Source organism: Vigna angularis, chromosome 8, assembly GCF_016808095.1.
Source record: "Vigna angularis cultivar LongXiaoDou No.4 chromosome 8, ASM1680809v1, whole genome shotgun sequence".
Lineage (NCBI taxonomy): Eukaryota > Viridiplantae > Streptophyta > Magnoliopsida > Fabales > Fabaceae > Vigna > Vigna angularis.
Genome location: NC_068977.1, coordinates 11,285,679 through 11,306,256, shown reverse-complemented (window position 1 = coordinate 11,306,256; position 20,578 = coordinate 11,285,679). Strand labels below are relative to the sequence as shown.

Genomic DNA, 20,578 nt, shown 5'->3' with positions numbered 1-20,578 from the left:
CTTTAAAAAAACAAATTAAGAAATTACATTGAGTGAAAAACAAATAAAAAAACATGGAATCCTTTTTATAAATATAAAAACCGAAAATACTATTAAAAACATTTTTAATATACAATATTACTATGTTTTAAAGACAAATAAAAAATATATTATAAAAAACAATTTAGAACATTGAGTTATGGTGCAGCATATGTCTTCATTTAAAGTAAGGTTTCATTGTTATTTGTTACATTAAATGAATTGCTATGACATGAAGACAAGTTCTATAAGTTGTGCAATTGGCTGAATGGTAGAGACGGACTGAGTTGTGTGAATATTGAATTAAGTGAGACTCCTGGCATGTTGAAAACTGTGTTCTGTATTATTGAATGTGTCAGCGACGCATATAAAATTTCTTAGTCATTTTCAATATTATATGCGTAGTTGAAGCTTTATATTAAAAAGAAGAGTGCATATTTAGTTTTACACGTATTCTCCATGGCAGAGAAAATAATTTATCGTCTATTATAAGTGGATAATTGTAGGATTTGCTTGGATAATTTTCGTAAATTATATTTCCATGTTATAATTAATTTCTAAAATTAAAAAGTAACTCTAGAAATTTTTCTTAATTTATTCTTTATTTCACCATAGCCAAGGAGGTTGGCTTGTGAGGGTGATGTTCCACCATTGTCAGGAGGCTGTTCTATGAGGTTGATATGTTCCATGTTAGGTTGAGGAGGTTGTTCTTTGGAGGTGTTTTTGTTTCATCATAGTTGGAGAGGATGCCTTGTGAGAGTGATGTGTTCCACAAAAGTCGATAAGATGGTCCTCTAAGAACGATATGTTCCATTTTTTACTAGGGAGACTACCCTTTGGAGGCATTTTGTTCCACCATAACCCACGAAGCTACCTTGTGAGGGTAATGTTTTCCACCATAGCCAAGTAGGTTGTCGTGTAAGGACGATATGTTCAATTTTTTGTCAGGGAGACTTGAAGTTCCTTAAAAACACTAGAAGGGGATGAATAGTGTTAATGAAATTTTTTTTCTCAACTTTCTTAATATATACTTTCGTTGAGTACGACATTTTTTCAAGTAGTTATTAAACGTTTAACCTTGTGATTGGTTTTAAATGATAAATTATTTTCAAGTGTTATTTAGAATTGTAAGGACTACGTTCAAATTTTGGGGACCCTGTAATCAATTACCAAGACCCTATAATTGACTACCAGAAGCATTTTGGAGAGTTGGACAAAAAGTTGAATGTGACTTCCTAGAAAGTTGTACAAAAAAAAAAATTAATCACAACAAGAATTAAAAGAACAAATAAATTTATTCCTCTAACCTTATAATCCATTTAAGAAATTACAACATAATCACCTCAAAGGCTTAACACTTCATGGGATGTAAAAATAACATAAAAATAGAAAAAGATAGGGTAGAATACATGAAAGATGGCAGAGAGGACGAAATTAGATTTCGCAAAGGGTTTCTAAACTCCCATAATGTGTTTTCCTAAATCTCTTTATATAAAAATTGGACTGAACTTTATTTTTGGCTTTTCTGTTGTTGTAATCTTCTTTATAATAATGTAATATCCTACAATTATCTTCTAAACACTCCAACATCTTCAAGATATATTTGATTGTTATGGATATCTAAAAATATCTGAAAAGATATTTGATAGATTCAAAAAAAATTTGGTTAATATTATCTTTTGATATTTACTGATATAGTTAAATAAGGTAATTATTTAAAAATATTAAATAAAATATCTATAGATATATTTTTCAAAAATTATCCTTTATCATACACATTTATCAATTATCGAAGCCGTTTTTTTTAAACAATAGAGAAAACTCCAAGGTCCAATTTTTGTTGTCTGTTCCATCTTCTTTAACTTAGTCAAATTTCTTCACTTTTTCATGTTTTTCTTTCCTTCTTCATGCAATGCTTGGATTGACTTCTTGTGATCGATTTTGATTATTTTCTATTCTTTGATTTATTTTTAAGATGTCATGAAAGTTTAACCAATTTATTTTCACACCTCCATAAACTCAACTTAGATATAGTTGCACTAATACACTTCAAAATATCCAAAGAACATTTATGCAAATAAAAAGCTACTTTTAACATATTTTGGTATCTCATGCTCAATAAACCTAATTATAACAAATCCTAGTTAAAATATTTGATAACTCTCAGTTTTTCCCTTTTTTTCTTGTGTTTAAAAGTCAATTTTAGTTTCTTTTTGTTTCTATTTGTTTATAATTAGGTTAGTTTTAGGTTTTTCTTTTAATTCTTTAGTTTTTTAGAATTTTAGTTAAAAATAGGTTTTTAGATGTAATTTTTAGTCTTTGTTAATAATTAGGAAATTGGTATTTTTTTTTTCTAAAAATCTTTCAATAAAAATGTTTTGTTTTAATTGCTTAATTTCTCTTCTTTTCTTATTTGCTGATTGACTTTTTTTTATTACAGATTGGGCCAAATTAAAATGTTTTGGGATGGAGCTGAAGCTGCTGAAGAGACTAGGCAAAGTCATGAATTTGACCAGCAAAGAGCACTTTTGGGCTGAAATGAAGCTGTGCATTTTGAAGAAAAAATGGGTGTTTCATTCTACACCTCCAACCCTTTCATCCTACATCTCCAAACTTTAATAAAATGTCAATTTCATCCCTAATTAAAAATGCATTTAATTTATAAAAAACTAAAACAATTTGGTCAAAGATTAAACAGTTTCATTCGAAGTGTTTCACTTTCCATCTCCAACTTTTAAAAAAATTCAACTTTTAATTTTAATAAATATATTTTTTTTTCATTCTTTTTAAAATCATTTACATCCTTCTAACACTGCAGATTTTAAATTAAAATTTTTACGAATTTATAATTTAATTAGATAATTTTTAATTGTTAAAAAATAATTTTTATAAATATTTTAGATTTAATATAAATATTTTAGAAAAATAAAATTGTAAAGATGTTATTGATTAAAGAAATTCGAAAAAGAAAATATCGGATGTTAATATCCGATGGACAAAAGGATCGGATATGGAGATCTGAATGCTTATCTTAAAGTAAGAACTTCAATTGTTAAAAACGATGACTTTTAAAATCAAAAGTACAATGGTGGAATCATTTAAGAGTGGAGTGCAGGAAATTAAAAGAAGGATGTAGGACAACACGTTGGATCAACTTCTTCAACTTTGAAACCCATTCTTCATCATCTCCACCCACTGTTTCGCTCCCCGCCACCGGCCAAAGCAAGCCGCAAGTCCCATGTCCAGTCAGTGTCGTCGGCGTCAATGTCGTCAACCATTAGAGGTGTTGCCAGCGAAGCGACTCTTTCTTCGTCTCCATCTTCGCGCGCATCGCGGTACCAGCCTCAATATTACAGGCTCTCCTTATTACGGGCGACACTTGTCCTCTCTTTCTCCTTCGTCGATTTGTTTTAAGATGCATCATAAAACCTAAATCAGAATTAGGCAACCCCTACGACTCCACACCAGGCGACCAGAAGCCCAGCCACAGCCGCGATCCTATCGCTGACATTGCTCTGTTCTTCCTCTTGACCCAGGCGTGGGTTCTCTGTTTGGGTCGCGATTCACAGCTCGGTGTGAGTTTGGAGAATGAAGATGACGCACAAGTTATGATGAAGGGTGGCTTATGAAGAAGAATGGAGGTGGGTCTGGTTCTCCATCTTTGCGTATGCCTCTTTGTAAATTGCATTAGGATGAATGAAAATGGATACTAGTGTTGAGTTTTTGAAGATGATGCTGGTTTGAGGATGATGGTGTTACGCTTGAGTTGGGATGAAGGAGTATGGAGATGTTGGTGAAGCCGAATGTACTGGTTCTTGTTTGTTCTTTCAGTTGTGTTGTTCTGGAAGATAGGGATCATTGCTTATATTTTTTTTTTTATTGACAGCTGGGTATGGCAAAACATCGGATATTCATATCCGAGTTAGCTACTATCAGAATTTCATATTCGATATGTTAATTCTTTTTATTCTAAAATATTTTTATTAATTTTAATAAATTTATATAAATTAATTTATAATAATTAAAATTATATAATTACATTATAAATTTATACAAACTTATACATAAATTTAAAAAATATTAAGGAAGACAAAATATTATCAATTCAAATAGGATATAATGGACTGTAGGATTCCATTTCAATACATGAGAAATGAGGTGCACGGGTGTATGATTGGAAGAAAATGGAGTGTAGTCAATGGCATAGAAATTGTCAACAAACATAAAATTAATAAATAAATTAAAGGTATTTTAGGAAATTGGAGGTGCAGGATGAAGTGTTTGGAGGTGTAGGATGAAACACCCAAAAAAAATTCTGATGCGCTGAAATGGGCTAAGTAGAATTGAAAAAAAGCTTGGTGCTGGAGTTGGGCTAAAACCCTTTTTGCTAATTAAATGAAACGCAACGTTTCATGCTGGTGCGTCAAGGCAAAGTGGAGAGGGTTCAGAATCACGTTTCATTCTAAGCAGAGAGGTTAAAATCGATTTGGGGATTTCTCTCAATCTTCTCAACCCTTAGAGCTAGGGTTCATCAGCGAGGAGGAGAAGAAGATTGATGTTCAGAATGATGTTCAGACCAGAATCTTCTCAACACTGTGGACGAAGCCCAGAATGATGTTCAGACCAAACGAAGACAACCCAGAAGATTGATCGGACTGGAAGCTGGTTAGAGGCACGTGCGAAGCAGTTGGCAGTTGAAGAACCTAGTCAAAGTCGGTTGAAGAATGCTCGAGAAGCTTCCAAGTTTGTTTTCAGTTCTTCCCCCTTTCCCGCTTTCTTTCTTTTTCTGTTTTTGAACTTCCCTATAAACGGGAGGTCTTGTAATATAGAATAAATGTGCACTGGGTGACAAACGGTGTACTTAGATTAGATTTTCGATTTCTCATGCTTTAGTGTAGATTTTCAAAGCTTTCGTAGAAGTAGATACACTCTATTCTTTATTGGAGTTCTTGGATCATTTCATTGGGTGACAGACAGTGAATTTCTGAGGACTCTGGTATTCTGTATTCTTGATTTCAGATTTTAATTCAAAGTTCATGTTTCGATTCGTTCCAGTTTATATGTATTTGATTGCCTTTTCAATTCAATTTACATTTCTTGCATCTGCCATTTTTAATTTTCTAGCACTGTTACTTTTGGATTCTCATTTTTTCCTTTATGTTTCTTGCATTTATTCTACCCAATTTAATTCGCTTTTCTGAATTTTAAGTTTTTGATGTTGCTAGTTCTTGTCTTTGGTTAAAGCTATAATTCTGAGTTAGATGTGCATAGAATTGGGGGATTGAATGAGAATTGCCATAAGTTCTGAAACATGAACTAAAAAGACCCCAAAGAGGGCTTACTTTTCATAATGTCTTTCTAAGAGTAATTGAGATTCTTTTGTCCATTCTAATGCACATGTGTCCCTGAATTTTGCTTTTACCTTATGTTTTAGTTTGTCATTTTTATTTCTTATGTTTTAGTTTGTCATTTTTATTTCTGGTATTTATGTTGAGTAGATCTTAGGTATGTTTAGTTTAAATGTTGAATTCCCTGTTTTCTTTTAATTGATTTTGTTATATGAAGATTCAGATTCATCTCATATAGATAGTGTGCATTAATTGATCATATGTTTCATGCATTATTGTTCTGTCTGCATTCATTCTCATATTTCAATTTTGATTTCTTTTGCTTATTTTAGTGATTCATAGATCTAGGTTTTGTTATTGCATTGCATGAGTAGTAGTGTTCATTAGTTTAGGTTATATTTTCTGCATTTAGTATAGGTATCATACATTACGTTAATAATTAGTTTCTTTCTTTTAGATTTCATTAATTTTTTTCTTTTCCCCACCTAGTTTTAGTTTTAGTAAATAAGTAAATAAGTAAATAGGTTTTAATTCTACAATTCTATTCTTAATAAGTACTAAGTCCTTGGATTGATTCCCTAAGTTTCCCCTATACTACATTAGTGGGGAATTTAGGTTTGTTGACTTTTGTGCGACCAAAAGCCTTTAAACAATATTCTTTTAAAGTACAAAAAACTAATTATGAATCTAATATGAAAGGCTAAATGATGGCATAATATCCACTCATCAAAGTGTTTGAACATTATAGTTTAAGTGTAATTGGATTGTTTTTTGGTATTGAGAGGAAATTGTATTGTTAGGCTTTGATACTTGATGTTGGAAGTTTGTTTCATATTGTTTAAGAGTGAATTAGTGTTATGTAGGTTTGAAACTGTGTTATAGTTAACTAGAACAATGTTGATTATTGGGTTAAAGTTTTTTCAATTCTTTAACTTGAGTTTGGAGTGATATATGCATGAACTATAGTGTGATAAGTTAATATTGTGTTGTCTAAGGTTAATTCGTACTGTGAAGTGGTGAAGCCAAGTTGTTGAGTGTGTTACTGAGTTGGGTTAGTGTTAGGCTGATCTGGGTTAATGTTGGGTCGGGGTTGGTTGGTTGACCGAGTTAGTGTTAGGTCGGGTTAGGTAGTCGAGTTAGTTTGGTCGATTGGGTTGTATGGTTGAGTTGGAGTGTTTGGTCGAGTTGTTTGTTTCAGTTGTTTTGAGACCTCAATTAAGAGGTTTTGTAACTCGGTTTGGTTGATAGGGACAAGGTTTTTGACCTTGGCTAAGCTGTTCGTGATGTTTGTCTGGTTGTGTGGGACTTTGGTCAAGTTGTGTTGTTTTATTGTCAAGTTGTTATGTTGGTTTCCGAGCCATTTTTTTGCATGGTCGAATTGTGTATGTTGGTTTCGAGCTATGTATGTTGATTGTCTAGTTGTGTGTGAGCATGATCAAGTTGTTGTTGTTGGTTAAGATGTTGGATGTGTGTTATGTCTTTTGTTTCGCTTGTAAGGCTTTGGGCTTAAGCATTGTATGGCTTATGGAAACTAGGGAAACAGGTCCTGACTGTAAGGCTTTGGGCTTAACCAGAGTATACTTGTAAAACTTATGGAAGTAGGCAAAGTGAGTATCTCCGTAAGGCTTTGGACTTAAGCATAATGTTACTCATAAGGCTTATGGAAGCAGACAAAATGACTCTAAGGTTTGGTGATCAGTCAGAGGGACAATATGTTACAGGGAAGAAAATCTTTCTCTCTCAAATCTGAGAATTGCGAAAATAAGGCACTACAACCTCGTCATGCCGAGAAGAAAGTTGAGAACATCGTTGGTATGGGATTTCTTCCTCCTTCATGTGATGATTCCCTATTATTTTCATTCTCTAAAATAAACTGATTGAATGGTGATTGTTTATAGTGTTCTATTGGTGGCATAATTGATCAAAATAGAAAATAAAAGAAGATGGAGGAGGGAGGAGGAAGAAGATGAACCAGATCGCGGTGTTTATTAATGGATTTTTTCGTTGGTAATTATCGACGATTTCATCGATGATTTTTTTCATCATCAATTAGCGATGAGAATTTTACCAATAAATTTTTTGTCATTGGTAAATCCTAGGTAATTTCAATTATTGAAGAATTTTAAATATTATTGAGGAATTATGGTCGTCGATAGTATTAATTTTTTCGTAATGAAATAAGAAGTCATTTTTTATTTTTGTCATTAAGCCCCATGTATAAAAGTACTAATATTTTTAGGACACGAGCAAACAAAGGAGAAAATTTTTATGGTCGGAGTGTCAGAAACCCACAAGATCTAAAAAATTAAATAGAAATAAGCATTTAAGGTTTCTATATGAAAAGGTTTCTATATGAAAAAGTTCAAGTGCTTTTTAAATTCACTCGAGAATGAAGGGAATATAAGTACTCGAGAATGAAGGGAATATAAGTAAATTTTCTTGGTTGATTAATTTCATTAAGGTCCAAGCTAAACACTATGTACTATAAGGTCACCCGGTCAGCCAATGATCGAGCAGTTGACCATCCAGCAAGAAAATGACTGACCGGTCCAAAACAATCATTAATTGATAATTAATATGGGCAATAATAACTATTAATGGACAATTAAGGAAAATAATAGTCATTGATTGGAGATTAATAGGAATAATGAAAGTCATTTATTGATGATTAATAAATTAGACCTAATGGTAAGTTCATTATAATATTTATAAATATATGTCTAACGAAAAAGGGAGGTAATTTAACTTTGATTACTCATCTTTATTACAAGAATTATTGAGTAAATCAATAACTTGAGCGTTGGAGTGTCTTTGACAGGTACCCGCCCTTACGACTTGAAGAAGGAGGAGAGAGACCGAACAACGTAATTTGGATAATGTTGCATCATCATAAGCCCATCCAGTCTAAAAAATAATTTTGAATGTTTTGAGTAAAGGATCTCGACCCTTACCCGAAACATTTTGGTCAAATTTTGTAGGAACAAATTCTTAAAGATGAATTCCAAAAGCTAAAAGGTCTTACTAAACCAACTTACAAATAACAAAACTATAATATTCAAAGACTCACCACCCTTCAAGCATAATCTTAGTAATTAACAACCCATAAGGAGTAGTAGTAGAAAATATATACCTGCTAATTTTCCAATAACACAATAACCAACTTTGGTACTCTAGTAGCAATAGTAGCAATATCAACTGTCAATCCTCTTTCTGAAATAACTTCTCTTATTCGCCTCAAAACTTTTATAACATTGATTGACCTTCACATTTTCACATTAGCTTAAAGAGTTTGATATGGTTTGGTGGAGTATGAAACAAAGTGATAGTACGTAATATGACATAAATAGTAAATTAGTCAAAATAGAGGGTGCTTGTTGAGATTAACTTTTGTATGATAAAATTTTAAACTTCAATATATTAAGCATAAGAATGTTACATTCATGACAAAATAGTACAATCGCTTCAACTTTTGTGGCACTGAAGTACTAAACCAACTTACAAATTACAAAACTATAATATTTAAAGACTCACCACCCTTCAAGCATAATCTTAGTAATTAACAACCCATAAGAAGTAGTAGTAGAAAATATATACCTGCTAATTTTCCAATAACACAATAACTAACTTTGGTACTCCATTAGCTATAGTAGCAATATCAAGTGCCAATCCTCTTCCTCCAATTGATAACAATACCCAATGTTGGACCCAATGCCCCACATCCAGAACTAGCACCTAGTCACCTAATCTTGTTTAAGGAGTACCAACTTAAAAACATGAAATCAGAACCATTGTCCCTTTGAAGCAAAACTTTAACATATATCAAAAGGAGAAAAATAAAATATATTAAAAATCAAAATTGGTTACCTAGTAGAGAAGATTAGAATATTAAAATTTGGAGCTTTTGGAATTCTCATCTCAATAAAAAATCTCATAACAATGTAACAACATTTTGCACACATAACATGCGAACCACAAAAAAAACATTCTATGCCAATTGCAAGAAAAGAGGAAAGAGATTTAGGGTTTTAGGATTTTATGAAATTAGGGATTTAGGGATGAACGAAGAAGATTCCTTACTAGCAAAATGAAGAACGAACGAACTTCAAAAGAACAAAGAGTGGGTGAGCCAATAAGATCAACTTCTTCTGTGAGTCAGCACGAGAAGACAATGGTGAGGGCGAGAGAGAATAATTAAGGACGATAGTGAGTGGGTGTGAGCAGATGTTCTTTGTGAGTGAACAAGAGACAACATTCGCGGAAGGGAGTGCGAGCGAAGGTAAACATATTTTGAGTTTTAAATTTTAATAATTAATTATTTCTAAATCTATATGTAAAATCAATAGGTAATTTTTTTCACTTACGTACCGATAATATCCTTTGCAAAAAGTCTCGATCTAATGTGCCAAAATCACATACAAATTTTATATACGAAAAATTAGTAGCAAACTTTTATGGCATTACCTACACAAAAATCTATATGTAACTCAAATGTTCAAATCCTTTGATAAAATCCGTATCTAAGAACTAATTTATCTATGATTTTTATGTAATTATTTGTAGATAAATCACAATTTTTTTAATGTAAAAATATTACAAAACATGTACTTAATCGTTGTCAAGGGATATAATTAGTCTGAAGACCTCAATTTCTTAGATATATTCACTCCAATTGCTAAACTTACAAAAGTTCACTTTTCTTTTATTGTTTTCTAATTTTAAAATTGGAGGTCACTTACAATAGTTCACTTTCTTTTTGTTGTTTTCTAATTTCAAAATTGGAGGCCTCAAGCAACTTGACGTGAACAATGCGTTCTTGCTTGACGATCTTCATAATGTTCTTTATATGATGTTTATGTAAGACATTCGTGCTACTTCTTTAAACCAAGTTTGCAAATTACAACATTTTATTAAAAATAAAAAAATTAAAATGAAAAAGTATTTAAGAAATAGTATTTTTAAGTTTGATTTTCATTTTTAACCTCAGTTTCCTTATTTTTTTGAAAGTCTTAAAAATTGTAATATAATAAGAAGTTCATTAAGTTGATTAAAATATTTCAAAATGAAAGTTTGTCTAATGTTTTTTAAAGATATTTGAAATTTTCAGAATTTGATAAGTAGGTTTAAATAATAGAAAAAATATATCAATATCTGTGTATCATTTTATTTGACTTTTTTATAACTTTATTTTTGTTTTTCGTTGTGCAGGAATTTTGAAATATTCTTCTATTTTAACACGATTATTTTTCTATTTGTTTTTTCATTGTTTTTTGTCTTTTACGTCGGATTCGAGATCGACGTCATATCAGAAAACGTTAAATTGACGTTGAACATATAACAATTCGACGTTAATAAAATCAACGTCAAATTTTATCAATATTCAACGTTAATCAATTTTTTTTTGTTTTTTTTAATTAATTGTGATCTTTTTTTACAACTCTACGAGACTTGAAAAACAGAAAAACAACAAATTTCAGTTTTTGATATTTTATAAAGCATGAACTATGAATGTATCAACAACAAACAATAATAACAAACAACAAACAAGTTCAATCAAACAACAACAGCAACAAATAGGTTCAACCAAACAAAAGCAACAAACAAGTTCAAAAAAAACAACAAACAAGTTCAAAAAAAAAAAACAAGTTCAACAAATAAGTTCTTCAAAACCAAAACGAAAACTAACCTTCAAAAGTGGGTTCGTCGAAATAAAGTATTGCCACCATTGCGAGAGAAAACAGAATGCGCCTATGAAGGACAAAAACACGAAAATAATCGGTCAAAACAAACGAAAATCATACCTAAAGTAATTAATTAACATGCATTTGTAACAAATGAAAGAAAGATTACATGTGATGGTCATCAAACTTTGTTCCAGAAAAGTTTGAGCAAAGAAAAACGTATCGCGCGCTAAGATAAAGTGAATGAATTTTCAATCTCCTGCTCAAATTTTTATTGAATTCACTAACCTTTTAACGTACGTTGAGGCATTCGACGTTTTATATCCTTTTGATGCCGAATTTTCTAGCGAATTCGAGGTCACACGTAAATACATTTTCACCTTCGCGCCAAATATTTTTCGCAAAATTTACCCAATATAACAAATTAACGTCGAATTACATTTCTAAATAACGTCTAATAATTGCATTTATTTACAAAAATATCACCGATCATTTTTAACGTTGGTTATTCAGTGGTTGGACGTTGAACGCGTGACGTTATATGCTGTTTTTGCAATAGTGACATGATGGAATTGAGTGTTAAGTTTTTCTCTTAAAATTGCGTTTAATTTAATTAAGGGTTAAATATGTTTTTGGTCGTGAAAATTGTAATTAGTTTCTCTTTGAAATTTTTATATCCAATTTAGTTTCCGAATTTTAAAAATGTGTGGATTTAGTCATCTTAAGTAAATTTTATTAACTTTATTTGACATTTCAAACATGTTTCAGAATAACATTTGAGTTATTTTCGCTTTAATGTTAGTTGACAAAGAAAAGTGTTTGAAATGTCAAATAAACTTAACAAAATTTAGTTAAAAGGACTAAATTCATGTATTGTTAAAGTTGACAAACTAAAATTGAACTAAAGTTAAAAAAAAAAACTAAATCGGTTTTTTACTAAAAATTAAAAAAACCAAATTTCATATTTAAGCTTTTAATTAATTAACAAAGTACCAATGGTGTGTGTCGATGTATATGTACATGAATTTTTATTTCTCTACTTTGATCTTTAAAATTATAATATGGGTTATCCACTGTAAAGTTATAATTTGTGAAACTTATAATTATGGTTAAACCTTTTCAATATAAACATGTTCATGAAAAAATATTTTTCATGACAGTAAAATATAATACAGAATTGACGATATATAAAATACTTATCTTTAAATATATAAATATTATTTTAATTAATCTTAATTTGTTTCATAATTTTAAAACTATTTCCTTACCGGGGACAAATATGGAAATAAGCATAAAAGAGGACTTCTTTTTTTCCTGCACCCCATAATTTGTTGGTGCAGTTTTCAAAATTTTAAAATGAACATTTTACCTTTTTATATTATAAAGGTGATTCTTGAATTACTTACTCTAAGCTTTTGAGAAGTTTTAAAATATGATTTCTGAAATGAAATTTCTAAAACAGATGTTTTAAATATAATTTTCGAAATGATATGAAATTTTCAAAAAATGTATGAAATATTTTTTAAAATAACTCTTTTATAAGAGAATGAATTTTCTGAGTTGAACTTTTTGAAACAAACTTTCTAGAAGACATAATGACAGTTTTTTCTACAATGTATTTTCTTTCAGTTTCTAATATATATTTTTTCTGTTAATGTGAAATGCAGTTAGTAATAATGGGATGCAAAAAGGAAAAGCCTTAAATATTTAGTTATATTTCTCCTAGTTATTGCAATTGGATATTACCGACACAAAGGTAGGGTGTTGTAGCCTTTTCTATAATGAGGGAGTACAAGTAGGTAACACCTACAAAACAGGTAATATGAAAATATAGAAGGACTTTATAACTAATATGAAATCCTTGTTTAATGCATCCATTACTCTACTATTTGACCATTCAAACCATGTTCTATATTATAGAGAATTCAGTTACATTTCTTAATCATTTATGAAATAATATCATATAACGTAAGTATCACACAAACTTAATTAATATCACTTCCTAGTTGTTTTTATTGTTTTTATTGGAATTAGTCTTAGTTTCGAGATAGAATGAGATATTTTTAATCATCAGATATCTTTGATAAAAAATAATGTGTTGATAGGAGAAAAAAAAAGTTTATCCGTAAAGACTTTTTGATGTTTAACTTAGTAAAAATGGGTGAACAATGTAATAATATATAATATTGAAGAAAATGTGAAATACCCGATTTAAATATTTATGAACTTTTTGAATCTATAAAGTATATATCAACAAATTCTATTGATAAGTTGTCAAATAATAATTAAAAAGTATTTCTTAAATAATAAAGTTATCTTTCAAAATTTCAAGAATAACTATAAATTATTATTTAAGTCTATAAATTAAGCTTTATATTACTAAATTTTGAAATTCTATCACTAAATTATCTTTCAATATTTCAGGAATATATAATTATAAAAGAATTGACACAATCAATTATATATAATGCTTTTACATTATACAAAAAAAGTAAAATTTTGAAATGCTATCATTAAATTATCTCCAAATTGCATGATGAAAAATGATATTCGATTATTGTTGTGTGTGAACATCTTTTTTTAAATTAATGGGGGTTACAATATTACATTTTACAAGTAACATAAATATCTAATACAGTGAAATGTGAACTTTGTGGAGACCAAAAGTAATGTAAACGGTTTTCTAGAATCTGTGATTTTCAATTTTTGTTATTATACTATACACTAGTTAAGCGCAAAGTAACTCAATTTAACTTTTACATTCTTCTTATTATATATATATATATATATATATATATATATAATGATTTATTCATTAGAAAATGATCTCTTCCGGAAAACAAGAGAGTAATACACATTTGTGTTTTAATATTTATACAAACATAAAGATAACATAAATGCTTCGGGTACTTTTTTGTGTTTTAAAAAACGAAAAAAAAATAATTATTTCACACACTAAATTTTTTTATACATTATCATTTCTTTCTTTTTATTTTTTTTTTCAAAAAAATATAAAAATTTACACTTTTTATAACTATTTTATCTTTTTTTACTCTGTGTTTAACAAATGTAAAAATGTGTTTTATTATTATTATTATTGCTCAAAAAATCTAATGTAGAAGGAGATTCAATTGATCTGATAGGATTTTGGAAACAGATTCAGTCAAAAAATTAAAAAAAAAAATTTAATTCAAAGTGGCATAAATAATATCTTCAACTAAAAGCTTAACTTGATAAGATTATAAATTCTTTTACGTATACATTACTTAACTTTCTTGTTTTTATTTTTTCTTCTTCTATAATAAAAACACTTTTTTGAAATAATTTATTAAAGATAGGTCTAAAAATTTAAAAATCACGTTTGTTAGTACATTGTTCTCTGTACAAGTATTTGAAAACAAAAAATACTAGAAATAAAGTGAGAATTTTATAATAAAAGTTGATAATATATAAGAAATAAAAGTACAAGTTCTAATCCCAGTAATAAATAAGAAGCTATATATTTCAAATTGGCAGAAATGTTGAAGAAACCATATTAATTATATATCTAACCATCTCTAGCTGCACTTCAATGAATCCAACCTTTTGCATTTATGTTTTTGACGAATGCCACGGTTTTCAGAAGAACATAGAACCTTGAATTAAAGAGCACTAAAGTAGCCTCCTAAACTAGTAAGAGCTATCAAATCCTGTGAAAAAATGTTCATTATATAAACACTTGAACCCTTTGAATTCCTCCATCCACATATCAAAACCTAGCTACTTCTAAAATTTAGTTATCTCACCAACCCCACATTCAAAGCTTCATTTTCAATATGGCAGTCTTGTCAAATTTTTCTCCTTTAGCCATTCTTAGTTTTGTTCTTGTAATTGGAATCATTGTGTCTGGTGCTGAAGCAAGGCCAAGGGCATTCTTTGTGTTTGGAGATTCGCTTGTTGATAATGGAAACAACAATTACTTGGCTACCACTGCACGAGCTGATGCTCCTCCTTATGGCATTGATTATGCTCCATCTCACAGACCAACTGGTCGTTTCTCCAATGGCTACAACATTCCTGATCTTATCAGTTCAGTTTACATATCCCTCTCTTCATTTTTATCTTAGACATTCCTCCTTGGTGTAATGTAGCAGAAAATGTGATAGTTTTGCATATAATATAACATAACAATGACAGTATGTATAATTATGTGGTCTGTGTTCAGGTCAGAAACTTGGTGCTGAGTCTACATTGCCGTACTTGAGTCCAGAATTAAGAGGAAACAGGCTGCTAGTTGGTGCCAATTTCGCTTCAGCCGGAATTGGAATCCTTAACGACACTGGAATTCAGTTTGTAAGTTCACTTGTTGCTATTTTCGTATGATGTTTTGTTCAAAACCTGAAGCTAACAGAATATATATATACAAACATTTTGCAGGTGAATGTGATCAGAATGTACAGACAGCTGGAGTATTTTAAAGAGTACCAGAACCGAGTGAGTGGTATAATTGGAGCTTCACAAGCTAAGAGCTTGGTGAATCAGGCACTGGTTCTGATCACTGTAGGAGGCAATGATTTTGTGAACAACTACTACTTGGTGCCGAATTCAGCAAGGTCTCGCCAATACCCACTTCCTCAGTATGTGACATATCTGATATCTGAGTACCAGAAACTTTTGCAGGTAAGAAAGAAAAGGGTTATGAGAAAATATTAATAACGTGTTTTCATGAGTTTTTGTCTGATGGTGAATCATAAATGCGTACTGCAGAAACTGTATGATTTGGGAGCTCGCAGAGTTCTGGTGACAGGCACGGGACCCTTGGGTTGTGTCCCTTCGGAATTGGCTCAACGTGGCAGAAATGGACAATGTGCTCCTGATTTACAGCAAGCTGCTGCATTGTTTAACCCTCAGCTGGAACAGATGTTACTGCAACTCAACAGAAAAATCGGAAGGGACGTTTTCATTGCTGCAAACACTGGAAAAGCGCACAACGATTTCGTTTCTAACCCCCAACAATTTGGTAATACATCATCGTCACCATTATCAATCACCTCAACTATTTTTCTAATAATGCTCGCAATTCACGTCTTTAATATATATCAAGCCCCAACTATAGTTCTAATCATAAAATTAAAGATTTTTTTACTGAATAAACTTTTTTACTATAATAGAGAAGATAGATCATCACCTCCAACACAAAATTTTAATATTCCATTACTATTAATATATACATTTTTTTTATATATCATTTAACTTTGTCATTTTCAGATGAAACTTTTAACTTATATTTAAATTCATAAAATGAAAAAAAAAATTAAATATATATTTTGAATAAAATAAATTAGTAGTTTATCCGTGAAAGTACATTATTATAATCATTGAGAGCAGGATATTTTTCATTTAGTCACTGAATGTAAAATATTTCCCAATTAGTTTTTATAGTTGAGTTTCAAAGAGACCATTTTCTACGTACTTAAATGTAATTTTAAGGATAATTGATACTAAATAGAACATTATTGTATCTCTAAGCTACAATATTTAAGAATTATAATTAATGTGAATATTTTACATATTTAAGAACTAAATCAAAAGTTTTTATTTTTTAACAAATTAATTTGATAGTGTTTCATACATGCAAAAATGAAATACTCTTTCAGAATTAACCCCATCTATTTAAAAAGACGAAGACTAAAACCAAATAGGACAAAAACTTCATTGATCAAACATACATTTTCTCTTCCCTAAAACGATGTTCACCATTTTGATACCACCATGGCTGTCTTCAACTAAACACATCCTGTAATGGCTGTCTCCTTTGTCTTAAAAGTAAAAAATATCACCTCATTGAAAATATTAATAACTTGGATAAATGGTATTACATACCTTTTACTAAAAGTGGTATAAAATTAGAAGAAAATGTAAACAAAAGTATATCTATACGAGAATTGAATCATGAGATTTGGCATGATTTCTTTAAATGGTGCTGCCATAAAGAAATTATGAAGCAATGACTAACATTTGTGGTGTTAATTTATGTAGGATTTATTACTGCAAAGGTAGCTTGTTGTGGACAAGGACCCTACAATGGTCTTGGATTGTGCACACCACTCTCCAACCTGTGCCCTAACAGAAAGCAGTATGCATTCTGGGATGCATTCCACCCATCTCAAGAGGCCAACAGACTTATTGTGGAGGAAATCATGTCAGGTTCTAAAGCTTACATGAACCCTATGAACCTTAGCACCATCCTAGCTTTGGATGCTATTGCCACATGAAGATATACAATAAATCCTAACACTTGTATTGGCCTTCCATGCTAGTTTGTGACATCTCTCTTTCTATATTTATAGTGTTGTAATTGTTATTCCTCTATATAAGTGAGGAACAAAATTTAAGGAAGCAAAAACTTCTATTAAGTAATAATGGAGGATATGATGCAATCACTTATTTCAAAAGCAATAGCTTACGTACCCTCGTTCTTTTCTCCTTTCACTCAGCCACAAATTATATATGCTTCCCTTAATGCTTAAATTGTGTTGGGACAGGTACTTCCAAAAAGGACTTCATGTAAAAGCAAAGAAAAGACAAAATATAAAGTTAATTAAGAATAACCGGTTGAAATATGTAAGTGATTGTAGAAATAGTTCGCAGGGTATATCGCACGTTGTCGATTGTTCGTTTCAATTGAGTTAGAAAAAAAAAAAAAAGAATACAAGATAAAATATAAACTTAACGAAGATTAATATAGGTTTAAAACAAATATGTATGTGTCAAACTGATACAGGATATGGGTTAGCGGGAAAAAGAAACCACGTGACTCTAACAGTATACATTTCTTTCATTACCTGGCAGTAGCAGTGATGTTCGGGTTTTGTACAAGTTAAAATAAATAGTAATGTTTAGTTAGTTTCATGGATATTCATTCATTGGGTTGTAAAAAATCAAATTTCCCTGTAATTCTTATTCTTTCAAATAAAATCGGAATTCATTTTTTAAACTTCTTGAATTCCTTTTTTTCCCTTCTTGTTTATTTGAATATCCTATTATTTCTAGTTTCGTTTACATATCTTAGAATCTCACCTTCCAATTCAAGATTTTCATAGTTGATAATATCAATTTTCAAGCTGTGGTCAGCACAAGAATAGAAGAAAAACTAGATGAGAAATTCGACCGTCTTCATGCATCAAACACTTATAGATATGTTTCAACAATATATCCAGAACAGTTTATAATCTTCTCCATCACGAGGTATTTAATCCCTATTGTAATACGCGATTGAGTCGTCTTGATTTTCGAAGATTTAGTGGTGAAGGTATAAAAAATTGGCTAGTTCATATGAAACTTTCTTTTCAGTTGACAACACCCGATGAGTATAAGGTGAAGTTGGCGGTGATATGCTCTTACTACCATTGGGATCATTAGTGCAGTCAGGGAAACAACAACGGTTATTTTCGTTCATAGACAACGGTTCCTGAATCGAGACATATATAGGCGAGACAAAAAGTTTACTCTTTTATGTCTCGGTTCAAAGGTAACCGAAGCAGTAGAGTTTTTTTTTTTTTTTGAACGACTTTACGCCTCAGTTCCTGTTGAACCGAGGCAGTATGTTGGTCTCTACTGCCTCGGTTGGGACCTGAACCGAGACAGTAGAATGTTTTTTATTTTTTGTTTTTGCTTTTTCGTCAGACTTTCTACCTCGGTTGTGACCTTAAGCGATGGTATAGGGGGGCTTTCTGCCTCGGTTATGGTCACAATCGAGGCGTATTCCCCTGTTTCTTTTAAGAATAGGTCTGTTTCTGCAACATTTCCAACTACAGAAACAGACCTGCATATAATTTTACAGTCAAAATAGTCCAGAACAATCCAGAAACATATATTTTCAATAAAAATTATATTAAAACATAAATGCATTCAATGTAATCATAAATCAACTTCTTAGAAGCACAAATCAATTCAATGTAATCATAAATCAACTTTGAAGCATAAATCAATCCAATATACAAAGTTAAATTAATAATAATGTACAAAAGCATAAAACAATTTAGAAGCATAAACTTAGAACTTACTATATCCTAATATCTACTACATACTATTATATAATTGAATTAGATATTTAGTTAGTGCTTTCCTCACAAGTTTAAGTGACTTCTCTGGAATTAGAGTAGTCATATTGAATCTCTACATAAAACACAATGATTTCAATTAGGGTATATGAAATCTAAACTATAGAGAAAATAAAATTCAAACCTAAATATTACCGTTTTCCATCCGCTGGTGTAATGTGCACGAATAGTGGTCATCATCCAATACATGACGTAGTAGTAACCAAACTCATATGACTCGTTTTGTCTATTACACTACAATATATCATCATAATTATAAAATGTTAAGTAACATCATTGGAATGGTACAAAATGTAACAAAATATGGACTAAAATACCAAACCTTAAGGGTCATCCATGCAAGCTTTTTAGCTGTAGCAGTAGATCTCCCAGACAACATTATATGTGCTGCAAGGGAACTATTAAAAAAAAATTGCTTTAGCATACATTTATATAACAAAGAAAGTTGAAACATTGAGGTTCTTACAAATCTACTACTTGTCTAAGAGCGTTGGGAGGAGACTTCTACAATAAACAAAACCAGACATCAGTGTTCTCTGGTAAGGAGATCACAAGTAGCTGTCATTGACGCCTGAAATTGGTAATAATTTAATTGTCATATACTAAAATCATAGGTGAAACTTTAAAGTTAACAAACTTCACTTACCCAAGTATATAAGGGAAAAATATATCTCCTTCCCCATTGCAAAGCAGTTGGTGATGTAGGCACATGAAGAAGGGCATCTGGTACGACAACTTCATCCACCGTGACCTTGACCTCATCTTCTGCTAGCTCTACATCATGCACTACAATGACTGCCTCATAGACTGTGCACATAGACCTTTATATGTTTAGTTTATTAAACATATAAATTTTAAACAACATATCTAAAATTTCACAAAAAATTGCCAGCATTTCGCATTGGTCTTCAAGTTACACGAAATGAAAGTGATTATAAATCACAGTCAAATATGCACCCGAAGATCAATACAAAACACAACTGCAAATTTTCATGAAATTTAAGATATGTAAATTAAAATTTATATGTATTAATAAACTATGAAAAGATTATCACTTTTCTTAAACTGTCCAACTGAACAATTCAAGATTCAATACTTATAAATTATTATTACCATCTCCTCTTTATTCATTTGTAAAAAGTACATTTGTTCAAAAAAGTCTGGAGATAGTAAATATTTTTTGTATTAAATCTCAAACGAGAAACTAAGGCTAATTCACAACAACAATATATTCAAGCAAACAAATAATTACATAGACAACATACAATATATTCAACCAAACAATATATTCAAGCCAAAAAATAATAACATGTTCATATTAAAAGGAAAAAATTAAGAATAGGAACCTGGGAGCGTGAAAGCCGGTCAACAATGAAGAATGTCCCTCACCACAAAAATATAATATCTAGACAAAAACAAAAAATACATTAAT

General features: G+C 30.5%; 1 protein-coding gene across 1 annotated transcript; it reads left to right on the top strand.

Annotated features, from left to right (window-relative positions):
- Nucleotides 1–14,795: 14,795 nt before the first annotated feature.
- On the top strand, nt 14,796–17,478 carry LOC108345109 (GDSL esterase/lipase At5g33370). The gene is made up of 5 exons (XM_017583683.2): nt 14,796–15,112; nt 15,249–15,376; nt 15,461–15,703; nt 15,791–16,043; nt 17,063–17,478. The coding sequence occupies exons 1-5, from the start codon at nt 14,860–14,862 to the stop codon at nt 17,296–17,298; spliced, it is 1,113 nt and encodes a 370-aa protein (XP_017439172.1). The 5' UTR covers nt 14,796–14,859; the 3' UTR covers nt 17,299–17,478.
- The last annotated feature ends 3,100 nt before the right edge of the window (nt 17,479–20,578 follow it).

Bases quoted from the DNA above. Each gene is read 5' to 3' on its own strand.
- LOC108345109 (XM_017583683.2), top strand. From the start codon at position 14,860: ATGGCAGTCTTGTCAAATTTTTCTCCTTTAGCCATTCTTAGTTTTGTT. The intron at 15,113-15,248 runs GTTCAGTTTACA...GTCTGTGTTCAG, and splicing joins CAACATTCCTGATCTTATCA to GTCAGAAACTTGGTGCTGAG. The intron at 15,377-15,460 runs GTAAGTTCACTT...AACATTTTGCAG, and splicing joins ACGACACTGGAATTCAGTTT to GTGAATGTGATCAGAATGTA.